The 14,652-nt window shown below is 39.2% G+C and overlaps 1 protein-coding gene across 1 annotated transcript in view; it reads left to right on the top strand.

Annotated features, from left to right (window-relative positions):
• Positions 1–1,495: 1,495 nt before the first annotated feature.
• The window catches only part of LOC123510225 (cytospin-A-like), a 76,389-nt gene continuing 63,232 nt past the window's right edge, over positions 1,496–14,652 (top strand). The window contains 4 exon segments of the mRNA XM_045265175.1: positions 1,496–1,525; positions 5,066–5,172; positions 9,164–9,400; positions 10,910–11,074. Coding sequence (XP_045121110.1) covers positions 1,511–1,525; positions 5,066–5,172; positions 9,164–9,400; positions 10,910–11,074 — 524 coding nt within the window. The 5' untranslated portion in view covers positions 1,496–1,510.

Genomic DNA, 14,652 nt, shown 5'->3' with positions numbered 1-14,652 from the left:
TTGATTTTTTGTTTACTTATTTTCTTTATTATCTGATGATGGGAGGCTGTCATGCTTATTACGCAGGGAACACGATCCTTCACGGGTATTTTAAAAGGTTTTGTTCTCTCGCGGAGTGTTTTCATAAGTCACAGATATGATTAGTCGGGTTATCGTGAATGTTTATTCCTATTGATGATTCACCATCCTTGTTGAATTATCACTAGAGTAAACAAATTAGTAAACAGATATCCTTGTAAACCTTGTAAATCTTTCAGTAAAGGCGGTAAATTTTACAAAATCTTTCGTACAAATGTGAAAACGCTTAAAAAATCATTATGATGTTGGCTAGATCATATTAATGATGCCATGTTGTTATTAAACCATCATATAACTACATTTGAAAACCATAACAACTTTCACCAGGAGGTATTAAAAGTAGTTAAGATAGCATACTAAAGTTTGTAAATGAATAGGCTGCATGGTGGTTCGAGAGCAGCCTACCTCTCTGCTTTCTCCCTTGGTTCACAGAGCAACGTGGGACCTGAACAAGTGGTAATATGAATTTGAAAGTACGTCCATTCTCTTTTCTTTCCCGGGGGTGGTCATGGGTTTTTATCATTGTGCAGCAGTAGACTGAGTAGACCGCTTTGTCCCCCACTCCTTCCTTCCCTCTATCCCTTCCTCCCCCTCCCAGAACCGTTACCTTGGGCCAGACTTGTCATATCCTGTTGATTAGGGAATTACGTCATGCTGTCCTGCTGCTACCTACAGTACCTGCTTATATTATGAAACACCTATAATTTCCTGTAAGTGTTGATATATATTAACGTTTACGTGTTGAAATAGTGGTGTGGAAAGAGTGTACGTGAGAATAAAGATATATAAACGTTCTTGTGGTTACGTGGCCTTGGAAACGTTAGTAAATAGAAATAGAGAAGGTTGGGACTGGGAGAGAAGAGTTGGCATAAGTTTCCTGCAATAAGAAACAAGTATACGTTTTTTTTCCTAGTTAGCCTAATTCAAATGCCTACTGATTTAATGTTTTGTGGGTTATTAATTATTATGGCAGATGTTATGAAAGTATGAGTGACGTGTTGAAGGAAGAGGAGACGGAAAGAGCGAAAATAAATAAAATAGAAAAAAAGAGAGCGTTATAAGAAGTTTCAGTTAATCAAAGCAACTTCGTGTTAATAAACCAAAACTTATATAACTTAATAAACGTTTATGGGCAACATGTGACGGGGAAATAAACGTTTAACAAAGAAGATGAAGAGGAAGAGAAGCAAGAAGCGAGAAAGAATATGATAAACTCCCATATTTCTCCTAATTAACGCAACTTAATAATCACAAACAACACCTATCTGTGTAAACGTTCACTAGCAACTTGTAGCAGAGAAATAAACGTTTGGCAAGGAGGAGGAGGAGGAGGAGGAGGAGGAGGAGGCAGCAAGAGAAAGTGGCGCCATCTGTTGGGTCGCCGCCACACTAAGTTTAAACTGCCGCCCGAGTGAAGGAAAGTGAAAGGAAAATGGGCCCTCCTCGGGTAATGCTTTATTTATTCGTAGTGAGGATTAACGTGGTGATGAACCCGAGCCTCTGTGACACTTGGAAGAGGTGATAAGCGGAAGTGCCTTGCTGGGTGGGAGATAAGAGTGTTATCAGGGAGATGGTTTTCCAGAGTGTTTGTTTTGATTCTCTCTCTCTCTCTCTCTCAATTTACGTTTTCTTATTTTTTGAAGATCGTGCTGTGTTAAGTTAGGTTACTTTGTATTTCGTGTTATTTCATCTCCATGCTCTCTCTCTCTCTCTCTCTCTCTCTCTCTCTCTCTCTCTCTCTCATTTCACCTAACCAGGACGAGTATAGGTATTTATCCCGTTTCATTATTCAGTTTTGAACCTGCATTATTTTTTATCTACTTTATTTTTAACTTGTGTCCTGCTGCTCATCTCACACGCGTCGCCTCGCCAAAGCTAATCTTATCTCGCGTGTGACAGATTCTCACAGATGACATAACGGAAGATTAGCCTCACCTCTAAATGGGTTGTGATGGATGGTAAGGTGCTGGTTTGTCGATTTTGTTCAAGTAGCTGTCATACAATCTGAACTAGCGAAGTGTTACCTAATCTGATCATATTAAACCTAACATTACTTAACCTTGTGTGTTTTAAGGTGAGGTAAAATTTGTATGTTTGTTTTGTATAAATGTGTAATTTCTTATAATATTTCTTTTTTGTGAAGGAAAAAATATTTGCAGAAGAAATGATTGGGAGATTAATTTCAATATCACCTGATTTGTATATGAAAACACACATTCATTAAAAGAAAGGAAAGCACTAGAGTTACTAACACAAGATAAATGAATAAGTAATGATAATAACATTTAATCTAGCTCTGATTAATTTGTATTTAAGCTTATCAACATCTAGCATTATTGTCACATCACTTTTATATTGAAGTGCTTTATGATGCGGATAATTTTCAGGTATTTTTTTGTGTCAAACTTATTATCATACAGAATGATGTTCCTAACCTTAGACATTAGATGCACCAGTTTACACCCACACAACTTGGCAAACAACTGCTTAGCTTTCTTTCTTTCCTTCTTTCTTTCTTTTTCTTTTTTTTTTTTTTTTTTTTTTTTTTTTTTTTATATCTTTTCCCCCCATGGTGAGTGACAGGCATGGTAAAGGTGGTGGTGTTGATCTTGTCCCTCACAGTAAAGTTCTCAGCTGAGGGTGTTACTCTAATAACTACGTACTGACTTCTTGGTTTTTGTGGTCGGACAGAACACTGGTAAAGTTCAAAGCTTCCTAGGAAGTGACGGGTCTCGGAGGTTCATGCTCAGGAATGGTTTTCATTTGCTTTATGGAGTGGTGATCAGGGTGAACTCTGTTATTTACTTTTTGTAAACACAGATGTAAATGTATCACACCTCAGAATAGCTGGTGTTATGGTCTCATTTTCAGTTTTGAAGTTTTATTTATCTTTGCTCAGACTGAGAGTAAGGTTAGTTTAAATTAGGTGGGTTTTTTTTATGGAATGATTGAATAACATTTTTGTTTAATTAATTTGGTGTGATAGATTTTGAATGAATACAGTTCAGCAAATGAATTGCAGCCAAGTACTGATTGGTGTGTTAGAACAGCTGAGCAAGAAATACTGTACTATAATGTATTACATTAGCAAGACAATTGTTTCACGGCACAGCTAATCCATTAAATCTGCCAGAGTGGTCTTACCGATAGTATCTTTAATGCCTTACTTATTGAAAACATGTAAAACTCACTAACAAAGTATGAATTCTCTTATATACTTACCATTCCATTATTTTTATAATATGAAGAAAGTATTAAGGTAAAGATCAGAGGACTCCTTAAATCAAGTTTTAGTATTAGAAGCATGTGTTTAATTGGGTGTGGAGAAAAAGTGTGAAGGAATGTGACACCTGACCCAGCTGCCAGCCAGACACACAGACAGACAGACAGATGAAGCCAAGTGGGGTGTGCCAGCAACAGCAGCAGCAGGAGATGGTAGTGCTGCTGCTGCTGCCACTGGTGTCATGACTCGTTCTTGTCAGGGGAACACTTTAATTTGTGATTTATGTGACACATCCTTTGGTGTTGATTTATTTTATCTCATTTTCACTTACCGTGTAGCATTCTATTGAGCGCAGGAAAATTTTATGATAAGGGGAGTTGTTTGGGTGTTGCAGTGTTGTCACAGCCGTGTTGAAATAATACACAGCTTGGTGCCATATTTTTGTTAGGTTTATTGCTGTTTTTAATGCCTTTTTACTCTCATGGTGAAATTTTACATTGTGTTTACTGTCTCTTTATTGTTTCCATTACTTAATTCCATTGTGCTGTGTGTATGAAGTAACTCCTCATCCGTGTCATGTGTGTAATAATAAGTATTGTTCCAGGTTACATTATCATCATTTCTATTAATATGACTTTTTGCCAGTTGTTTTACTGTAATTAATTCTTCTTATTTTTCTTTATTTTCTTTTATTTTGTTGTTCTTTGCTTTTACTTTTCTATTCTTCCTTCTTTTTTACCTCCTATTTATTATTTTATTTTACATTTCCCTTCCATTGTTTGTTTCTTCCTTATTATTATTTTGTTATTGTCATTGTTCTGCACTTTTGTCCCTTGCTCTCTTATTTTCTATTCCTAATTCCCCTTCCTAACATTATTTTACAATACATTTCCCCTCCATGGTGTCTTTCCTCTTCATTTTATATTTCTATGGTTTTCCTTCTTTACTTTGCTTGTGTCATCTTCATCTTCCTCTTATCAACTCTGCCATATTTTGCATTCTTTTCATTGCTATTTTCCTTTGCCTTTGTCTTTTTCCTAATTTTTTAACTTTTTTTTCTCTTGCATTGCCTTTAATGGTGTGTTCTTTCTTTGTCTTCCTTCCTTTATTTTCTTTGTTTTGTCTTCATCCTTTTCTAACTATTTTTTCTTTTGCATTTTCTTTTTAAGCTGTGTCCCTTTTTCATTGTCTTATTTATTTTATATTTTTTTCCTTACTCTTGTTTTTCTTTTCTAACTCTTATTCTTTTCTTTACTTTGCATTTTGTTTCTATAGGGTGTTTCTTTTTCCTTCATCCTTTATTTTGTTCTTCTTTGCCATTGTTCTCTTCTTCTATTTCTAACTCAAATTCCTCTTTTTCTTTTTGCATTTCCCTTTTATGGTGTGTTTCCTCATCCTTTATTTTGTTGTTGTTCTTTGCTTTTGTTCTCTTCATGTTTTCCTAACCCAATTTTTGTTTCCCTCTGCATTCCCCCCATCATGATTTGTATCCTTTATTTTATGTTTTTTTCTCCTTTGCCTGTGTTTCTTCCTCCTTTTCTAACCCTAATTCTCCTTTATTTTGTTATTTTTCTTTGGTTTTGTTCTTTTCCTTTCTAACCAAATTTTTTTCCATCTGCATTCCCCATCATGATTTGTGTTCTTTCTTTCTTTCTTTATTTATTTTTTCTCTACCTCCTTTTCCTGTGTCCTCTTCCTCCTTTTCTAACTGTAACTTTTTATTTTGCTGTGTATTCTGTGTACTGACATGGCGGTGTGTTTCAGGCGCCACACAGGGACCTGGACCGGCTGCGGGGCCTGTCTCCCCTCTCCCAGAACTGGCGCCGCACCCCCGGGATGAACCCTCGCACCCCACTTGTGCTCTCCCCCAGGTGGGTCCCTCACACACACACACACACACACACACACACACACACACACACACACACACACACACACACACACACTCACACTCACTCACTCACTCACTCACTCACACTCACACACGAGAAAAAGATGGATCCTGTTTCCGACACCCAGATCAAGCCTGTCATTTTGTGGTCATGAACCTCTTCCATTTTTCTCTCTCTCTCTCTCTCTCTCTCTCTCTCTCTCTCTCTCTCTCTCTCTCTCTCTCTCTCTCTCTCTCTCTCTCTCTCTCTCTCTCTCTCTCTCTCTCTCTCTCTCTCTCTCTCTCTCTCTCTCTCTCTCTCTCTCTCTCTCACCTCAAACTCAGGTGTCAGTAACTTCTGTATCACTTCAATTAGAAATGTTAAATGGCAGCTCTTCTCCCTCCATTGTCTTGTCTACCTTGGATTCTACACATTAACTCTTCATTACCTCCACACTCTGACCCATTGCTACACTCAAGCCTCAAGAAACCAGTTCCTCATGTCCGCTTTTATTTCTAACTTTTTTCCTCCTTCTACTTCTTTCCTCCCTGTCACCCTCACACTGCACTTCCTGCTTTCCTTTCTGCCTTGGGGCTCACCTGAAGGCTTGCCACCCCTCCTGCTAAGATAGAAATAGAAAAGATAGCAAAAAAAGGACAAAGGTTTAGTTTTGCATTCCATTCTGTCGTCAGGAAGGTAATGATTGCGATGTTGAAAAGTGGAAAGTATTTGTATGTACATGTAGTTCCTGAAGGTTTTCTGGATACAGTTTTATTTCTACATGCTCTTGTGCTGTCAGGAAGATATGTAGTGATTGTTTTGTTGAGCTTTGGAAAGTCTGTAGTTCATAAAGGTTTGTTGGGATACTGTCAGAGGATTATGTGAAGGAAATATAGAAGAAAAAAAGTACAGTGAAAATGAAGGACGATTTTGTTTGTGTGTTTTGTTGATGGCTGGAATGTCTGTGTAGTTCTTGAAGGTTTGGTTGGATGTAGTAGTCAGAGTATTAAGTATATGAAGTAAAGGGAAAAAATACAGTGTAAAAGAACAGTTTTATTCATGTGTTGTCTTGTTAAAGGCTGGAAAGTCTGGGTAATTCTTGAAGTTTGTTGGATATATATATATATAGTAGTCAGAGAATGATGTATGCTGACAAAAAAAAAGGATGGTTTTATTCATGTATTTTGTTGAAGACTGGAAAGTGTGTGTAGTTCATGAAAGTTTGTTGAGATATAGTCAGGATTATGTGAAGTGAGAGAGATAGAAAAAAAAAGTCAAAATAAGAGGAAAGGACAGTTTTATTCTTGTGTTCAGTATTGTCCTGACAGAAAAATGTTTGGTATTATGTTTTATGTGTTCATGAGTTTTTGATTCTATACTTTCAGAAGGTGAAATAAATAAGTCTGGAAATAATGCAACAAGTTCTGTCAAATGAGAGTACAGATTCACTACAATTGTCTCCCGTGCGTTGTATTTTAAACCAGCAACAAATGATAAAATGAATAGAAATACAATGCACAGGAGACAATCAAAGTGAATCTGTACATCTACCTACATACTGAGCCAGCAATCCCAGTTAGGAGGGTCAGACAGAGCAAACCCAAAACACACACACACACACACACACACACACACACACACACACACACACACACACACACACACACACACACACACACACACACACACACACACACACACACACACACACACACACACACACACACACACACATCATTCACGCTATTGATTCAGTAACTAATAATAAAATGAATATAGAGTGTGAATGATATATGTAGTGATTTGTCTGATGCTACTAGTTGTTACTGCTGGCCTAGTATATAGCCTCATACACACACACACACACATGTACATCATTTGCACTATTAATTCAGCAACTACTAATAAAATGAATATAGAGTTTGAATGATGTGTGTGTAGTGCTTTGTCTGATGCTACTAATTGTTGTTGGCCTAGTATATAGATAGATAAGCTGGATGTAAATAGATAGGCAGGTATTATTAGTTGTATATACCCAGGGATTAGTGGAGATTTCACTGAGGATGTACAAAGTTAGCATAAGAGATAAATGAGAATATGTAAATGACAGTTGTGGCTAGAAATTCAGCAACCTTGTGCATTTTATTCCCTGTGCTTTGTGCTTTCCTTCAAACTTAAGTCCTGATCTGGCAACAACCTCTAGGGAAAATCCAGCAAGTGATAGATTCTTGACAGATAAGAGGACGTGAGATTGAAGGAAGACACAAGACACAATGGAAGTGAATGCCATGAGGTACCCAGCTACTGACCTGTGCCATTGTAGTGCTGACAGACTCAACCTGACCCCTCTGTGAATAGGCAGGTCATGGTGGGAGAGAGGCAGGTCATAGTGGGTGGGAGGCAGGTCATAGTGGGGTGGGTGTTCCTTTGTACCATTCAGTCCAACTCCCTGGTGTGTAGGAGGCTGCCCCAGGAAGGCTCTGAGTCAGCTGTCATGTCATATGGTTGGGTGAAGCTCACATTTGACATTTAGGAAGCTTGTGGACTCGTTTTCATTGTCAAATATTTTTACATGCTTAACTGGTGCTTGTGGAGAGGGTGTACTTGTTGAGGGCCCAGTGGAGATGCTTGTAAAGCTCTGTTGAAGTGTCACATTAACTGGAGTACTCTGCAGTAAAATCACATCTACGATAATAAGATGTGATGAACTTGAGTGTTGGTTGTTACATTCCTTACATTATATCTTCCTTCATTCCTCCCCTGCTTATGTTCCTTTTTACTTTCCCTCCTTGTTTTCTTCCTTTTGTTCCTTCCTTCCTTCCTTCCTTCCTTCCTTCCTTCCTTCCTTCCTTCCTTCCTTCCTTCCTTCCTTCCTTCCTTATCCAAACTCCATTAAACACATATAATTAGATGCTCATAACTTGAGTGTTTAGTCTCATATTACCTAGACCATCCCCACTGTTCTTTTCTCTTCTTTCATTTCTTCCTTCCTTCTTTCCTTTCTTTTTCCTTCTTGCTTTCTTTCTGCCAATTTTTACATCCTTTCTCTCTCTCTCTCTCTCTCTCTCTCTCTCTCTCTCTCTCTCTCTCTCTCTCTCTCTCTCTCTCTCTCTCTCTCTCTCTCTCTCTCTCTCTCTCTCTCTCTCTCTCTCTCTCTCTCTCTCTCTCTCTCTCTCTCTTTCCTTCTTTCTCTCCTCCCTTATTCCTCCCTCTTCCTAGTTATAGTTTTTACATTCCTTCTTTAACTGATGATTCAATTTCTTGCAGCTTAATCCCACATGCCCTTCCTTTCCCTGATTCTCTCCTCTCTCTCCCCTCACACTCACTAATGAAGTTATTGAAGGTGATGATGTCAGTTGGCAGTCACAGGAAGAACATGCAGGGCCAGCTGAGGGTACATTTTGGGAGCTCAGACTCGAGGGAACACCAGTAGCGTCTCATGACCTTCCTGAGTCTGATGTATTATTAGTTCAGCCAGTAATGGAGACAGCTGACAGGAAGCTGATTGACCTTTGTGTGTGTTTGCATATGTGTGTGTTTGTGTGTGTGTGTGTCATTGAGTCATAAGTGGTGGGTGACACAAGGGAAGTAAGGCTCGTGTTAAGGGGAGGAGGAGCACTTGTTGTCCTCATAGCCACACCAGCTGTTGTGTGAAGGGAAGGTTGTTATTGTGTTAAACCTGATGCTGCGGTGTTTGCCTTTACTGAGGTACAACTTTCTCTTCATAGGTTTTCATAGTCTTGTGAGGGTCTACAGATATGCTGCTATTTGTTCCTCCTTGGTGTGTGTGCATTATAGATTTGTATAACCCATTGTCATTGTATATCCACTACTACTGCTGTTACTTTCTCACTAAAATATAGTCAGGAAACAGTTTTACAGGTATCATCATCATCATTGACAGTAACTAGAATAGCCATTGTATGTACAACAGAACAGAAAGTAAAGTGTGCTCTTGTCATCAATTGTCTAACATTCATTGTGTCCACAGGGGAGGGGGGAGCATCAGTAGTGCCAGTCACACCAACACCAACGTCGCCCTAACACCAAAGGCCTCCCACAAGTCTGTCAGGGAGCCCGCCACACCCACCACTCCCTCCCGGCCCAGGCTCCTGCGCTCTGCATCCCGGCCGGCCAGGGTCCTCGTTCCCTCTGCTACCAATCCTGTCCCCACTGCTGCTGCCGTCGTCACCCCACGGAAAGGCTCGGCTCCCAGCAAGCTAATCAGGTGTGTGTGTGTGTGTGTGTGTGTGTGTTAAAAAAAAAAAAAACTACAAATTACTAAGAAACTGAGGAAAGGAAAGACTAGAGAGTTTTTGTCCTAATGAAGGTTGTTAAATATAAACTTAGAGCAGTAGATATAGGAAGGGCATGACCTCTTAATAATAAGTTGTGATGTGATCTATGGAATTTTCATTGCACTCTGGTAATTGTTTTTTTCCTCACATAAGACAAAAATAATGTGTTCATGAAAGACATTAAGTCATCAGGTAGACATAGGTTGATATTTAAGTGCTCCTAGAGATTTAGTTGAATTATTAAGTAGAGTGTTATTCTGCTTTACTTTCATTATTACATAGTGGATATCATAATTGCTTTCTCATCATGTATTCTATGTACTATAAACATCATTTAGGTTTCTTTACTGTTTAGAGCACAGTTTGAATTTTTCATGAAAAGACAGAAAAGAGTTTTAGTATTTATTGCCTGGTCACAAAAGGGAAAAAGTGCACTCTTTGATATTGTGATGTAACATTGTGCACTAACGCTGCCACGGTCATTGGTTAATAATGGCATAATGGCATTATTTGAGGACAATGATAATGAAACTAGTCATTGTTCAGTTGTTAAGTGAATAGGAAAAATATTTGTTCTTTATTACTTGATAAGAATATGTTGTGTTGGTGGCCACTGCTACACAACATGTAGGAGGCAATCACTGTATAATGCATGTAATGTATGTACTTACATGTGGAACCACAACAAAGTAATCTCTAATGGGGAACAAACAACTTTGTACTTTTCATTTTCTCCAGGTGTAGCCCTTGAAGATCAAATATTTTATTAAAGGTTACATCACAAAGATACATTGTTATGTCATGTTAGGTTACTCATGATAAGCAGAGCAACTGGATGGCTTCATAGATGCCAATATGCAAAGATGAAAATAAGGTGGAAAGCAATTATTATTTCTTGTTTTGTGAGAAGCAAAGATTTTCAATTGATGGATTGTTGATTCTCCATGGCTTTTCCCTATTAAGTCTGTCAATGACAAGAAAAACATGCATTTAAGATTTTAGTGTCTTGGTGATTTGAACTAAGCAAAGATGTAAAAGAAGTAGCAAGATATCAGAAACCTATTTAAAAAAGAATATACATCAACATCTTATCACATGGCAGAAACACTTTGTTGATGTTTGTAACAAGTATTTACTCAATGAACAGTATCCTGATGTACGTATGTAACAGAGCATGTTTTCTGTCATCACTGTCCTGCCAGATTATACAGATGAAAGTCATGTTTTGCTGAGTCCTTGTCTATTGTTAGGTTACTGAATGGGTGATATAGCATGAGATGAAACCTGTCCATATCCTCCACACTGTCTGACACCCAAGCTTCAGACCTTACATTTAGTCAGGGATGCTACATTAACCATTGCATCACTAAGTCACATATGCATAGACAGTGAATGAATAGTGAGGTGAACTAAAGTTGGTCTCATCCTTTTCTCCACAGCAATAATCAGGGAGGGAGTCTTGAGAACCTTCCCAACACTGTATCAACCCGGAGGAAAATTTCAGCTCCAGCCAAGTCAGCAGTGCCCAATACCAATGCCAGGAAGAACTCAGCTGTGATCCCCGCCCGGCCCCGCAAGTCCTCAGCACCGACCATTAGTACTCGGTAAGGCCAGACACTGCTATACGCTCAATTAGTCTTCATGCTGGGTTGTGAGGGAAGTGTCTTGAGTTTCCAGAGATTTTATATGAATGCAAGAGTTCAGGAAAATGTCATGGAAAGTCAGATTTGCTGAGAAATTTTGTTGATGTGTAGTAAGCTTGTTTTCTTTGTTGATTTACACTCATTACTCTCTTTTCCAGTTTGCTTCCTTTGTATTTTGCTCAGTGGATTTATTTTCTGGTTATATTATATTAGACTGACTTCTTACACAAAAGAGAAGCTGAGACAAGATAATTGCGTGCACACACACAAACACACGTGCATGCACATGCACATGTACACGTACATGCATGTACATGGACACATGTACACACACACACACACACACACACACACACACACACACACACACACACACACACACACACACACACACACACACACACACACACACACACACAGAAAGTCACACTTACCTTCCATTGTTTATGAACTAGCACTCAAGTGGGCCTTTTTATACTGAAAAATTTTGGTTGCACTTGGCCAGTTCTCTTACACGAAAAGAAAAGAAAGAAAAACTAGAAGTAATAATAAGTAGTGAGATGTGTGAAACTTTTGTGATTAAAAGTAAAAAGAGGAGACCAATGAGAGGAAAGCAGGAAACACATGAACACCCTGAGTGAAATCATGAACACCTCAAGGAGCCCATAGATTAACATTGGATTCAGAGCCCATGGAGCCACCAGTCACTAGGATAACACTTGTGAAACCATGACATCCTGCTAACGTGTGACCAAGACAATTTATAATATAATAGTTATAATGATGAAAATAATATTCAGAACTACTCCAACAAGCATTCTCTCTCATCTTAGTCTCAGACCTTTAGGACAGAAAGGGAGAAGCCAATATCACTAGCTGTGTAATGGCTGATCATGTCAAAATTGACCCAGAAAAGAAATAGAATAGGGAAGAAGTGAGAAGGAATGTTTTTTCCATTAATGGATAAACTTAGCATAATGAAGCAGCCTGGGTGAGCCGAATCATCCTGGGGTCATCAGGGGTGGACTAGTGTTGTGAGGAGTGACTTGCGTGTTGAGGGTGTGGTGGAGCCTTGGCCTCGCAAACCACCCCTCCCTTGCCTGGCAACTACGGACATGATCCACTGAAACTCCCCTCCTCACTGGCTTGTACACACACACACACACACACACACACACACACACACACACACACACACACACACACTCGCTATACTGTTATTGCAGGACTGTCCTTTAGTGCAAGTTTGTGTCTAATGAGACTGAACTGTTATTTAATGATTCTGATGCTCATGAAAAATCTGTAAGGTTAATCGTAGTTGTTCATATTTTTTTATTATCCAAATCACTTTGCCACATTACTATTTGGTCTGGTTTGGGTCTGCTGTAACTGTCTTTTAGTATGATATGTAAGGAGGTATTCACTCTCCTGTTGCAATAATCCCTCCAGGGAGCTCTTAGGGCCAGGCGTTAGGTGTAGGTTGAAAAATTCACGCATTCATCACTGTACTGGTGATTAGGGTCTCATAAATCACTGCAATAATTGAATTCATGGTGTGTATGTAACATATCTGTTTATGAAGAAATGTGAATAGTGATACTATCATGTTCATATTGAGCATTGTGTGGTAAAGACTGGCAAAAACCTGTTGAGACGGTTTAAGGGTTGTCTGTAGAGACTCATCTCTCCAGTCCTCTTTATTGCATTGACAAGACATAGTTGAAGGCAGTGTGTGGATGATCTCTGGCTGGTCAGTGATTGCTGCTCCAGGTCTTTCTTTTGGTGGAGGGGTGCCATCTTTGTATAGGGCTGTATGGCCTGCCCTGTTGTGAAGGCACACTTGAAGGCAGATATAGTGTGATGTAGTGACTGTTATGCTGAGAAGACACACCATTGGCTGACAATACTGGTGTGCATTGCTCAACTAATGAGTAACAGAAGCATTAAGAGTATGTCTGTTATCTAGAATCTTGACCACCACCTTTGTTCTTCTTATTGCAAAGCACTCACCACCTAGATGTGTCTGATAGGGAACTCTGGCTGGGTTCTGGTGCTGTGTATTGTAAGCATACATGCATTTTGATTGTTAGGGCATGTTAAACTCTGATTTGAAGAAATACTACTTGTATATACATATATATTATTAGTTAGTCAAGAAATTGAGCCTTAAGGAATCCTGCTGCAGTGTTGTAACTAATTAACAGTACCTCCTCAATGTGCCCATCACATGAAGTCCAGATAAAAGATGACATCAGTGCATGATTCATAGCTTAGGTAATCCTTTAAATGTTTATCATTTTGTATCAATGATAGCTGTGTGGGTAGCATACACAGTACCTATCCTGATAGCTTCCAACCTGCACTCTATTGTGTCAAGGATGACTGAGAAAAAATACTATTTCTCTTGAATTTTTTCCAAGAAGATCCAAAGTGTGTTTTACCAGTGGTGCCTGACATGCTGTATATAGACAGAGGCCATGACTGAGGTTCATTGTTGCAAGGAATCACATGTTTATTAATCTTTACTCACACATTTAGCATCTACCCATATCAGGCTGCTGACCTCAACCACTTTGAACATAGATAACCTATTTGAATTTCTCTTAACTCATTTATGTTTTGGATTTCATTCCCAGCTGGTGTACACATTACTTCCTTAGTTTGTGTATAATTATGTCAGTGATTAGTGAATTTCACTTTTTATAGCTATTCCATTCCTTCTATTCCTTTTCCTTATGGTTATCTCCAAGAATGATAAGCTCAAGAACTGTCCACTCTTATCTACCTTCCCATAGCCTTGCTAGAGGTGGTAATGGATGGGTGTCATGATAGTGTGTGTGTGTGTGTGTGTGTGTGTGTGTGTGTGTGTGTGTGTGTGTGTGTGTGTGTGTGTGTGTGTGTAATTCACTGTTTGATCTGCTGCAGTCTGATGAGACAGCCAGACGTTACCCTACGGAACAAGCTCAGAGCTCATTATTTCTGATCTTCGGATAGGTCTGAGACCAGGCACACACTACACACCAGGACAACAAGGTCACAACTCCTCGATTTACATCCCATACCTACTCACTGCTAGGTGAACATGGGCTACACGTGAAAGGAGACACACCCAAATATCTCCACCCGGCCGGGGAATCGAACCCCGGTCCTCTGGCTTGTGAAGCCAGTGCTCTAATCACTGAGGTACCAGGCCGTGTGTGTGTGTGTGTGTGTGTGTGTGTGTGTGTGTGTGATGGACGTGAATGAATGAAGACTTCAGCCAAAATAGGCAATCTATGACAACTAAGGATTATGGGATACTCTAGCTAATAATCACTGATACAGCTCCCCTCTTGATTGACTATATTATCAGGACACTTATGGAGATGTGTGGGTAGAGAGTTAGTCCTTTCACAGAATAAGGCTGTGTTTAACTTCCCCCTTGTTATGGAGCTACCACTTGGAGACAGCTGTGGGAACTATTAAGCCACTTTCAATAGTCATGGTGCCCTGAGAATCAAGCTTAGCACACTAATTTCTTTGCTGTGTGATATGCAGCT

Source organism: Portunus trituberculatus, chromosome 28 (assembly GCF_017591435.1).
Source record: "Portunus trituberculatus isolate SZX2019 chromosome 28, ASM1759143v1, whole genome shotgun sequence".
Taxonomy (NCBI): domain Eukaryota; kingdom Metazoa; phylum Arthropoda; class Malacostraca; order Decapoda; family Portunidae; genus Portunus; species Portunus trituberculatus.
The sequence above is the reverse complement of the archived record's forward strand: the minus strand, read 5'-3'. Positions and strand labels throughout refer to the sequence as shown.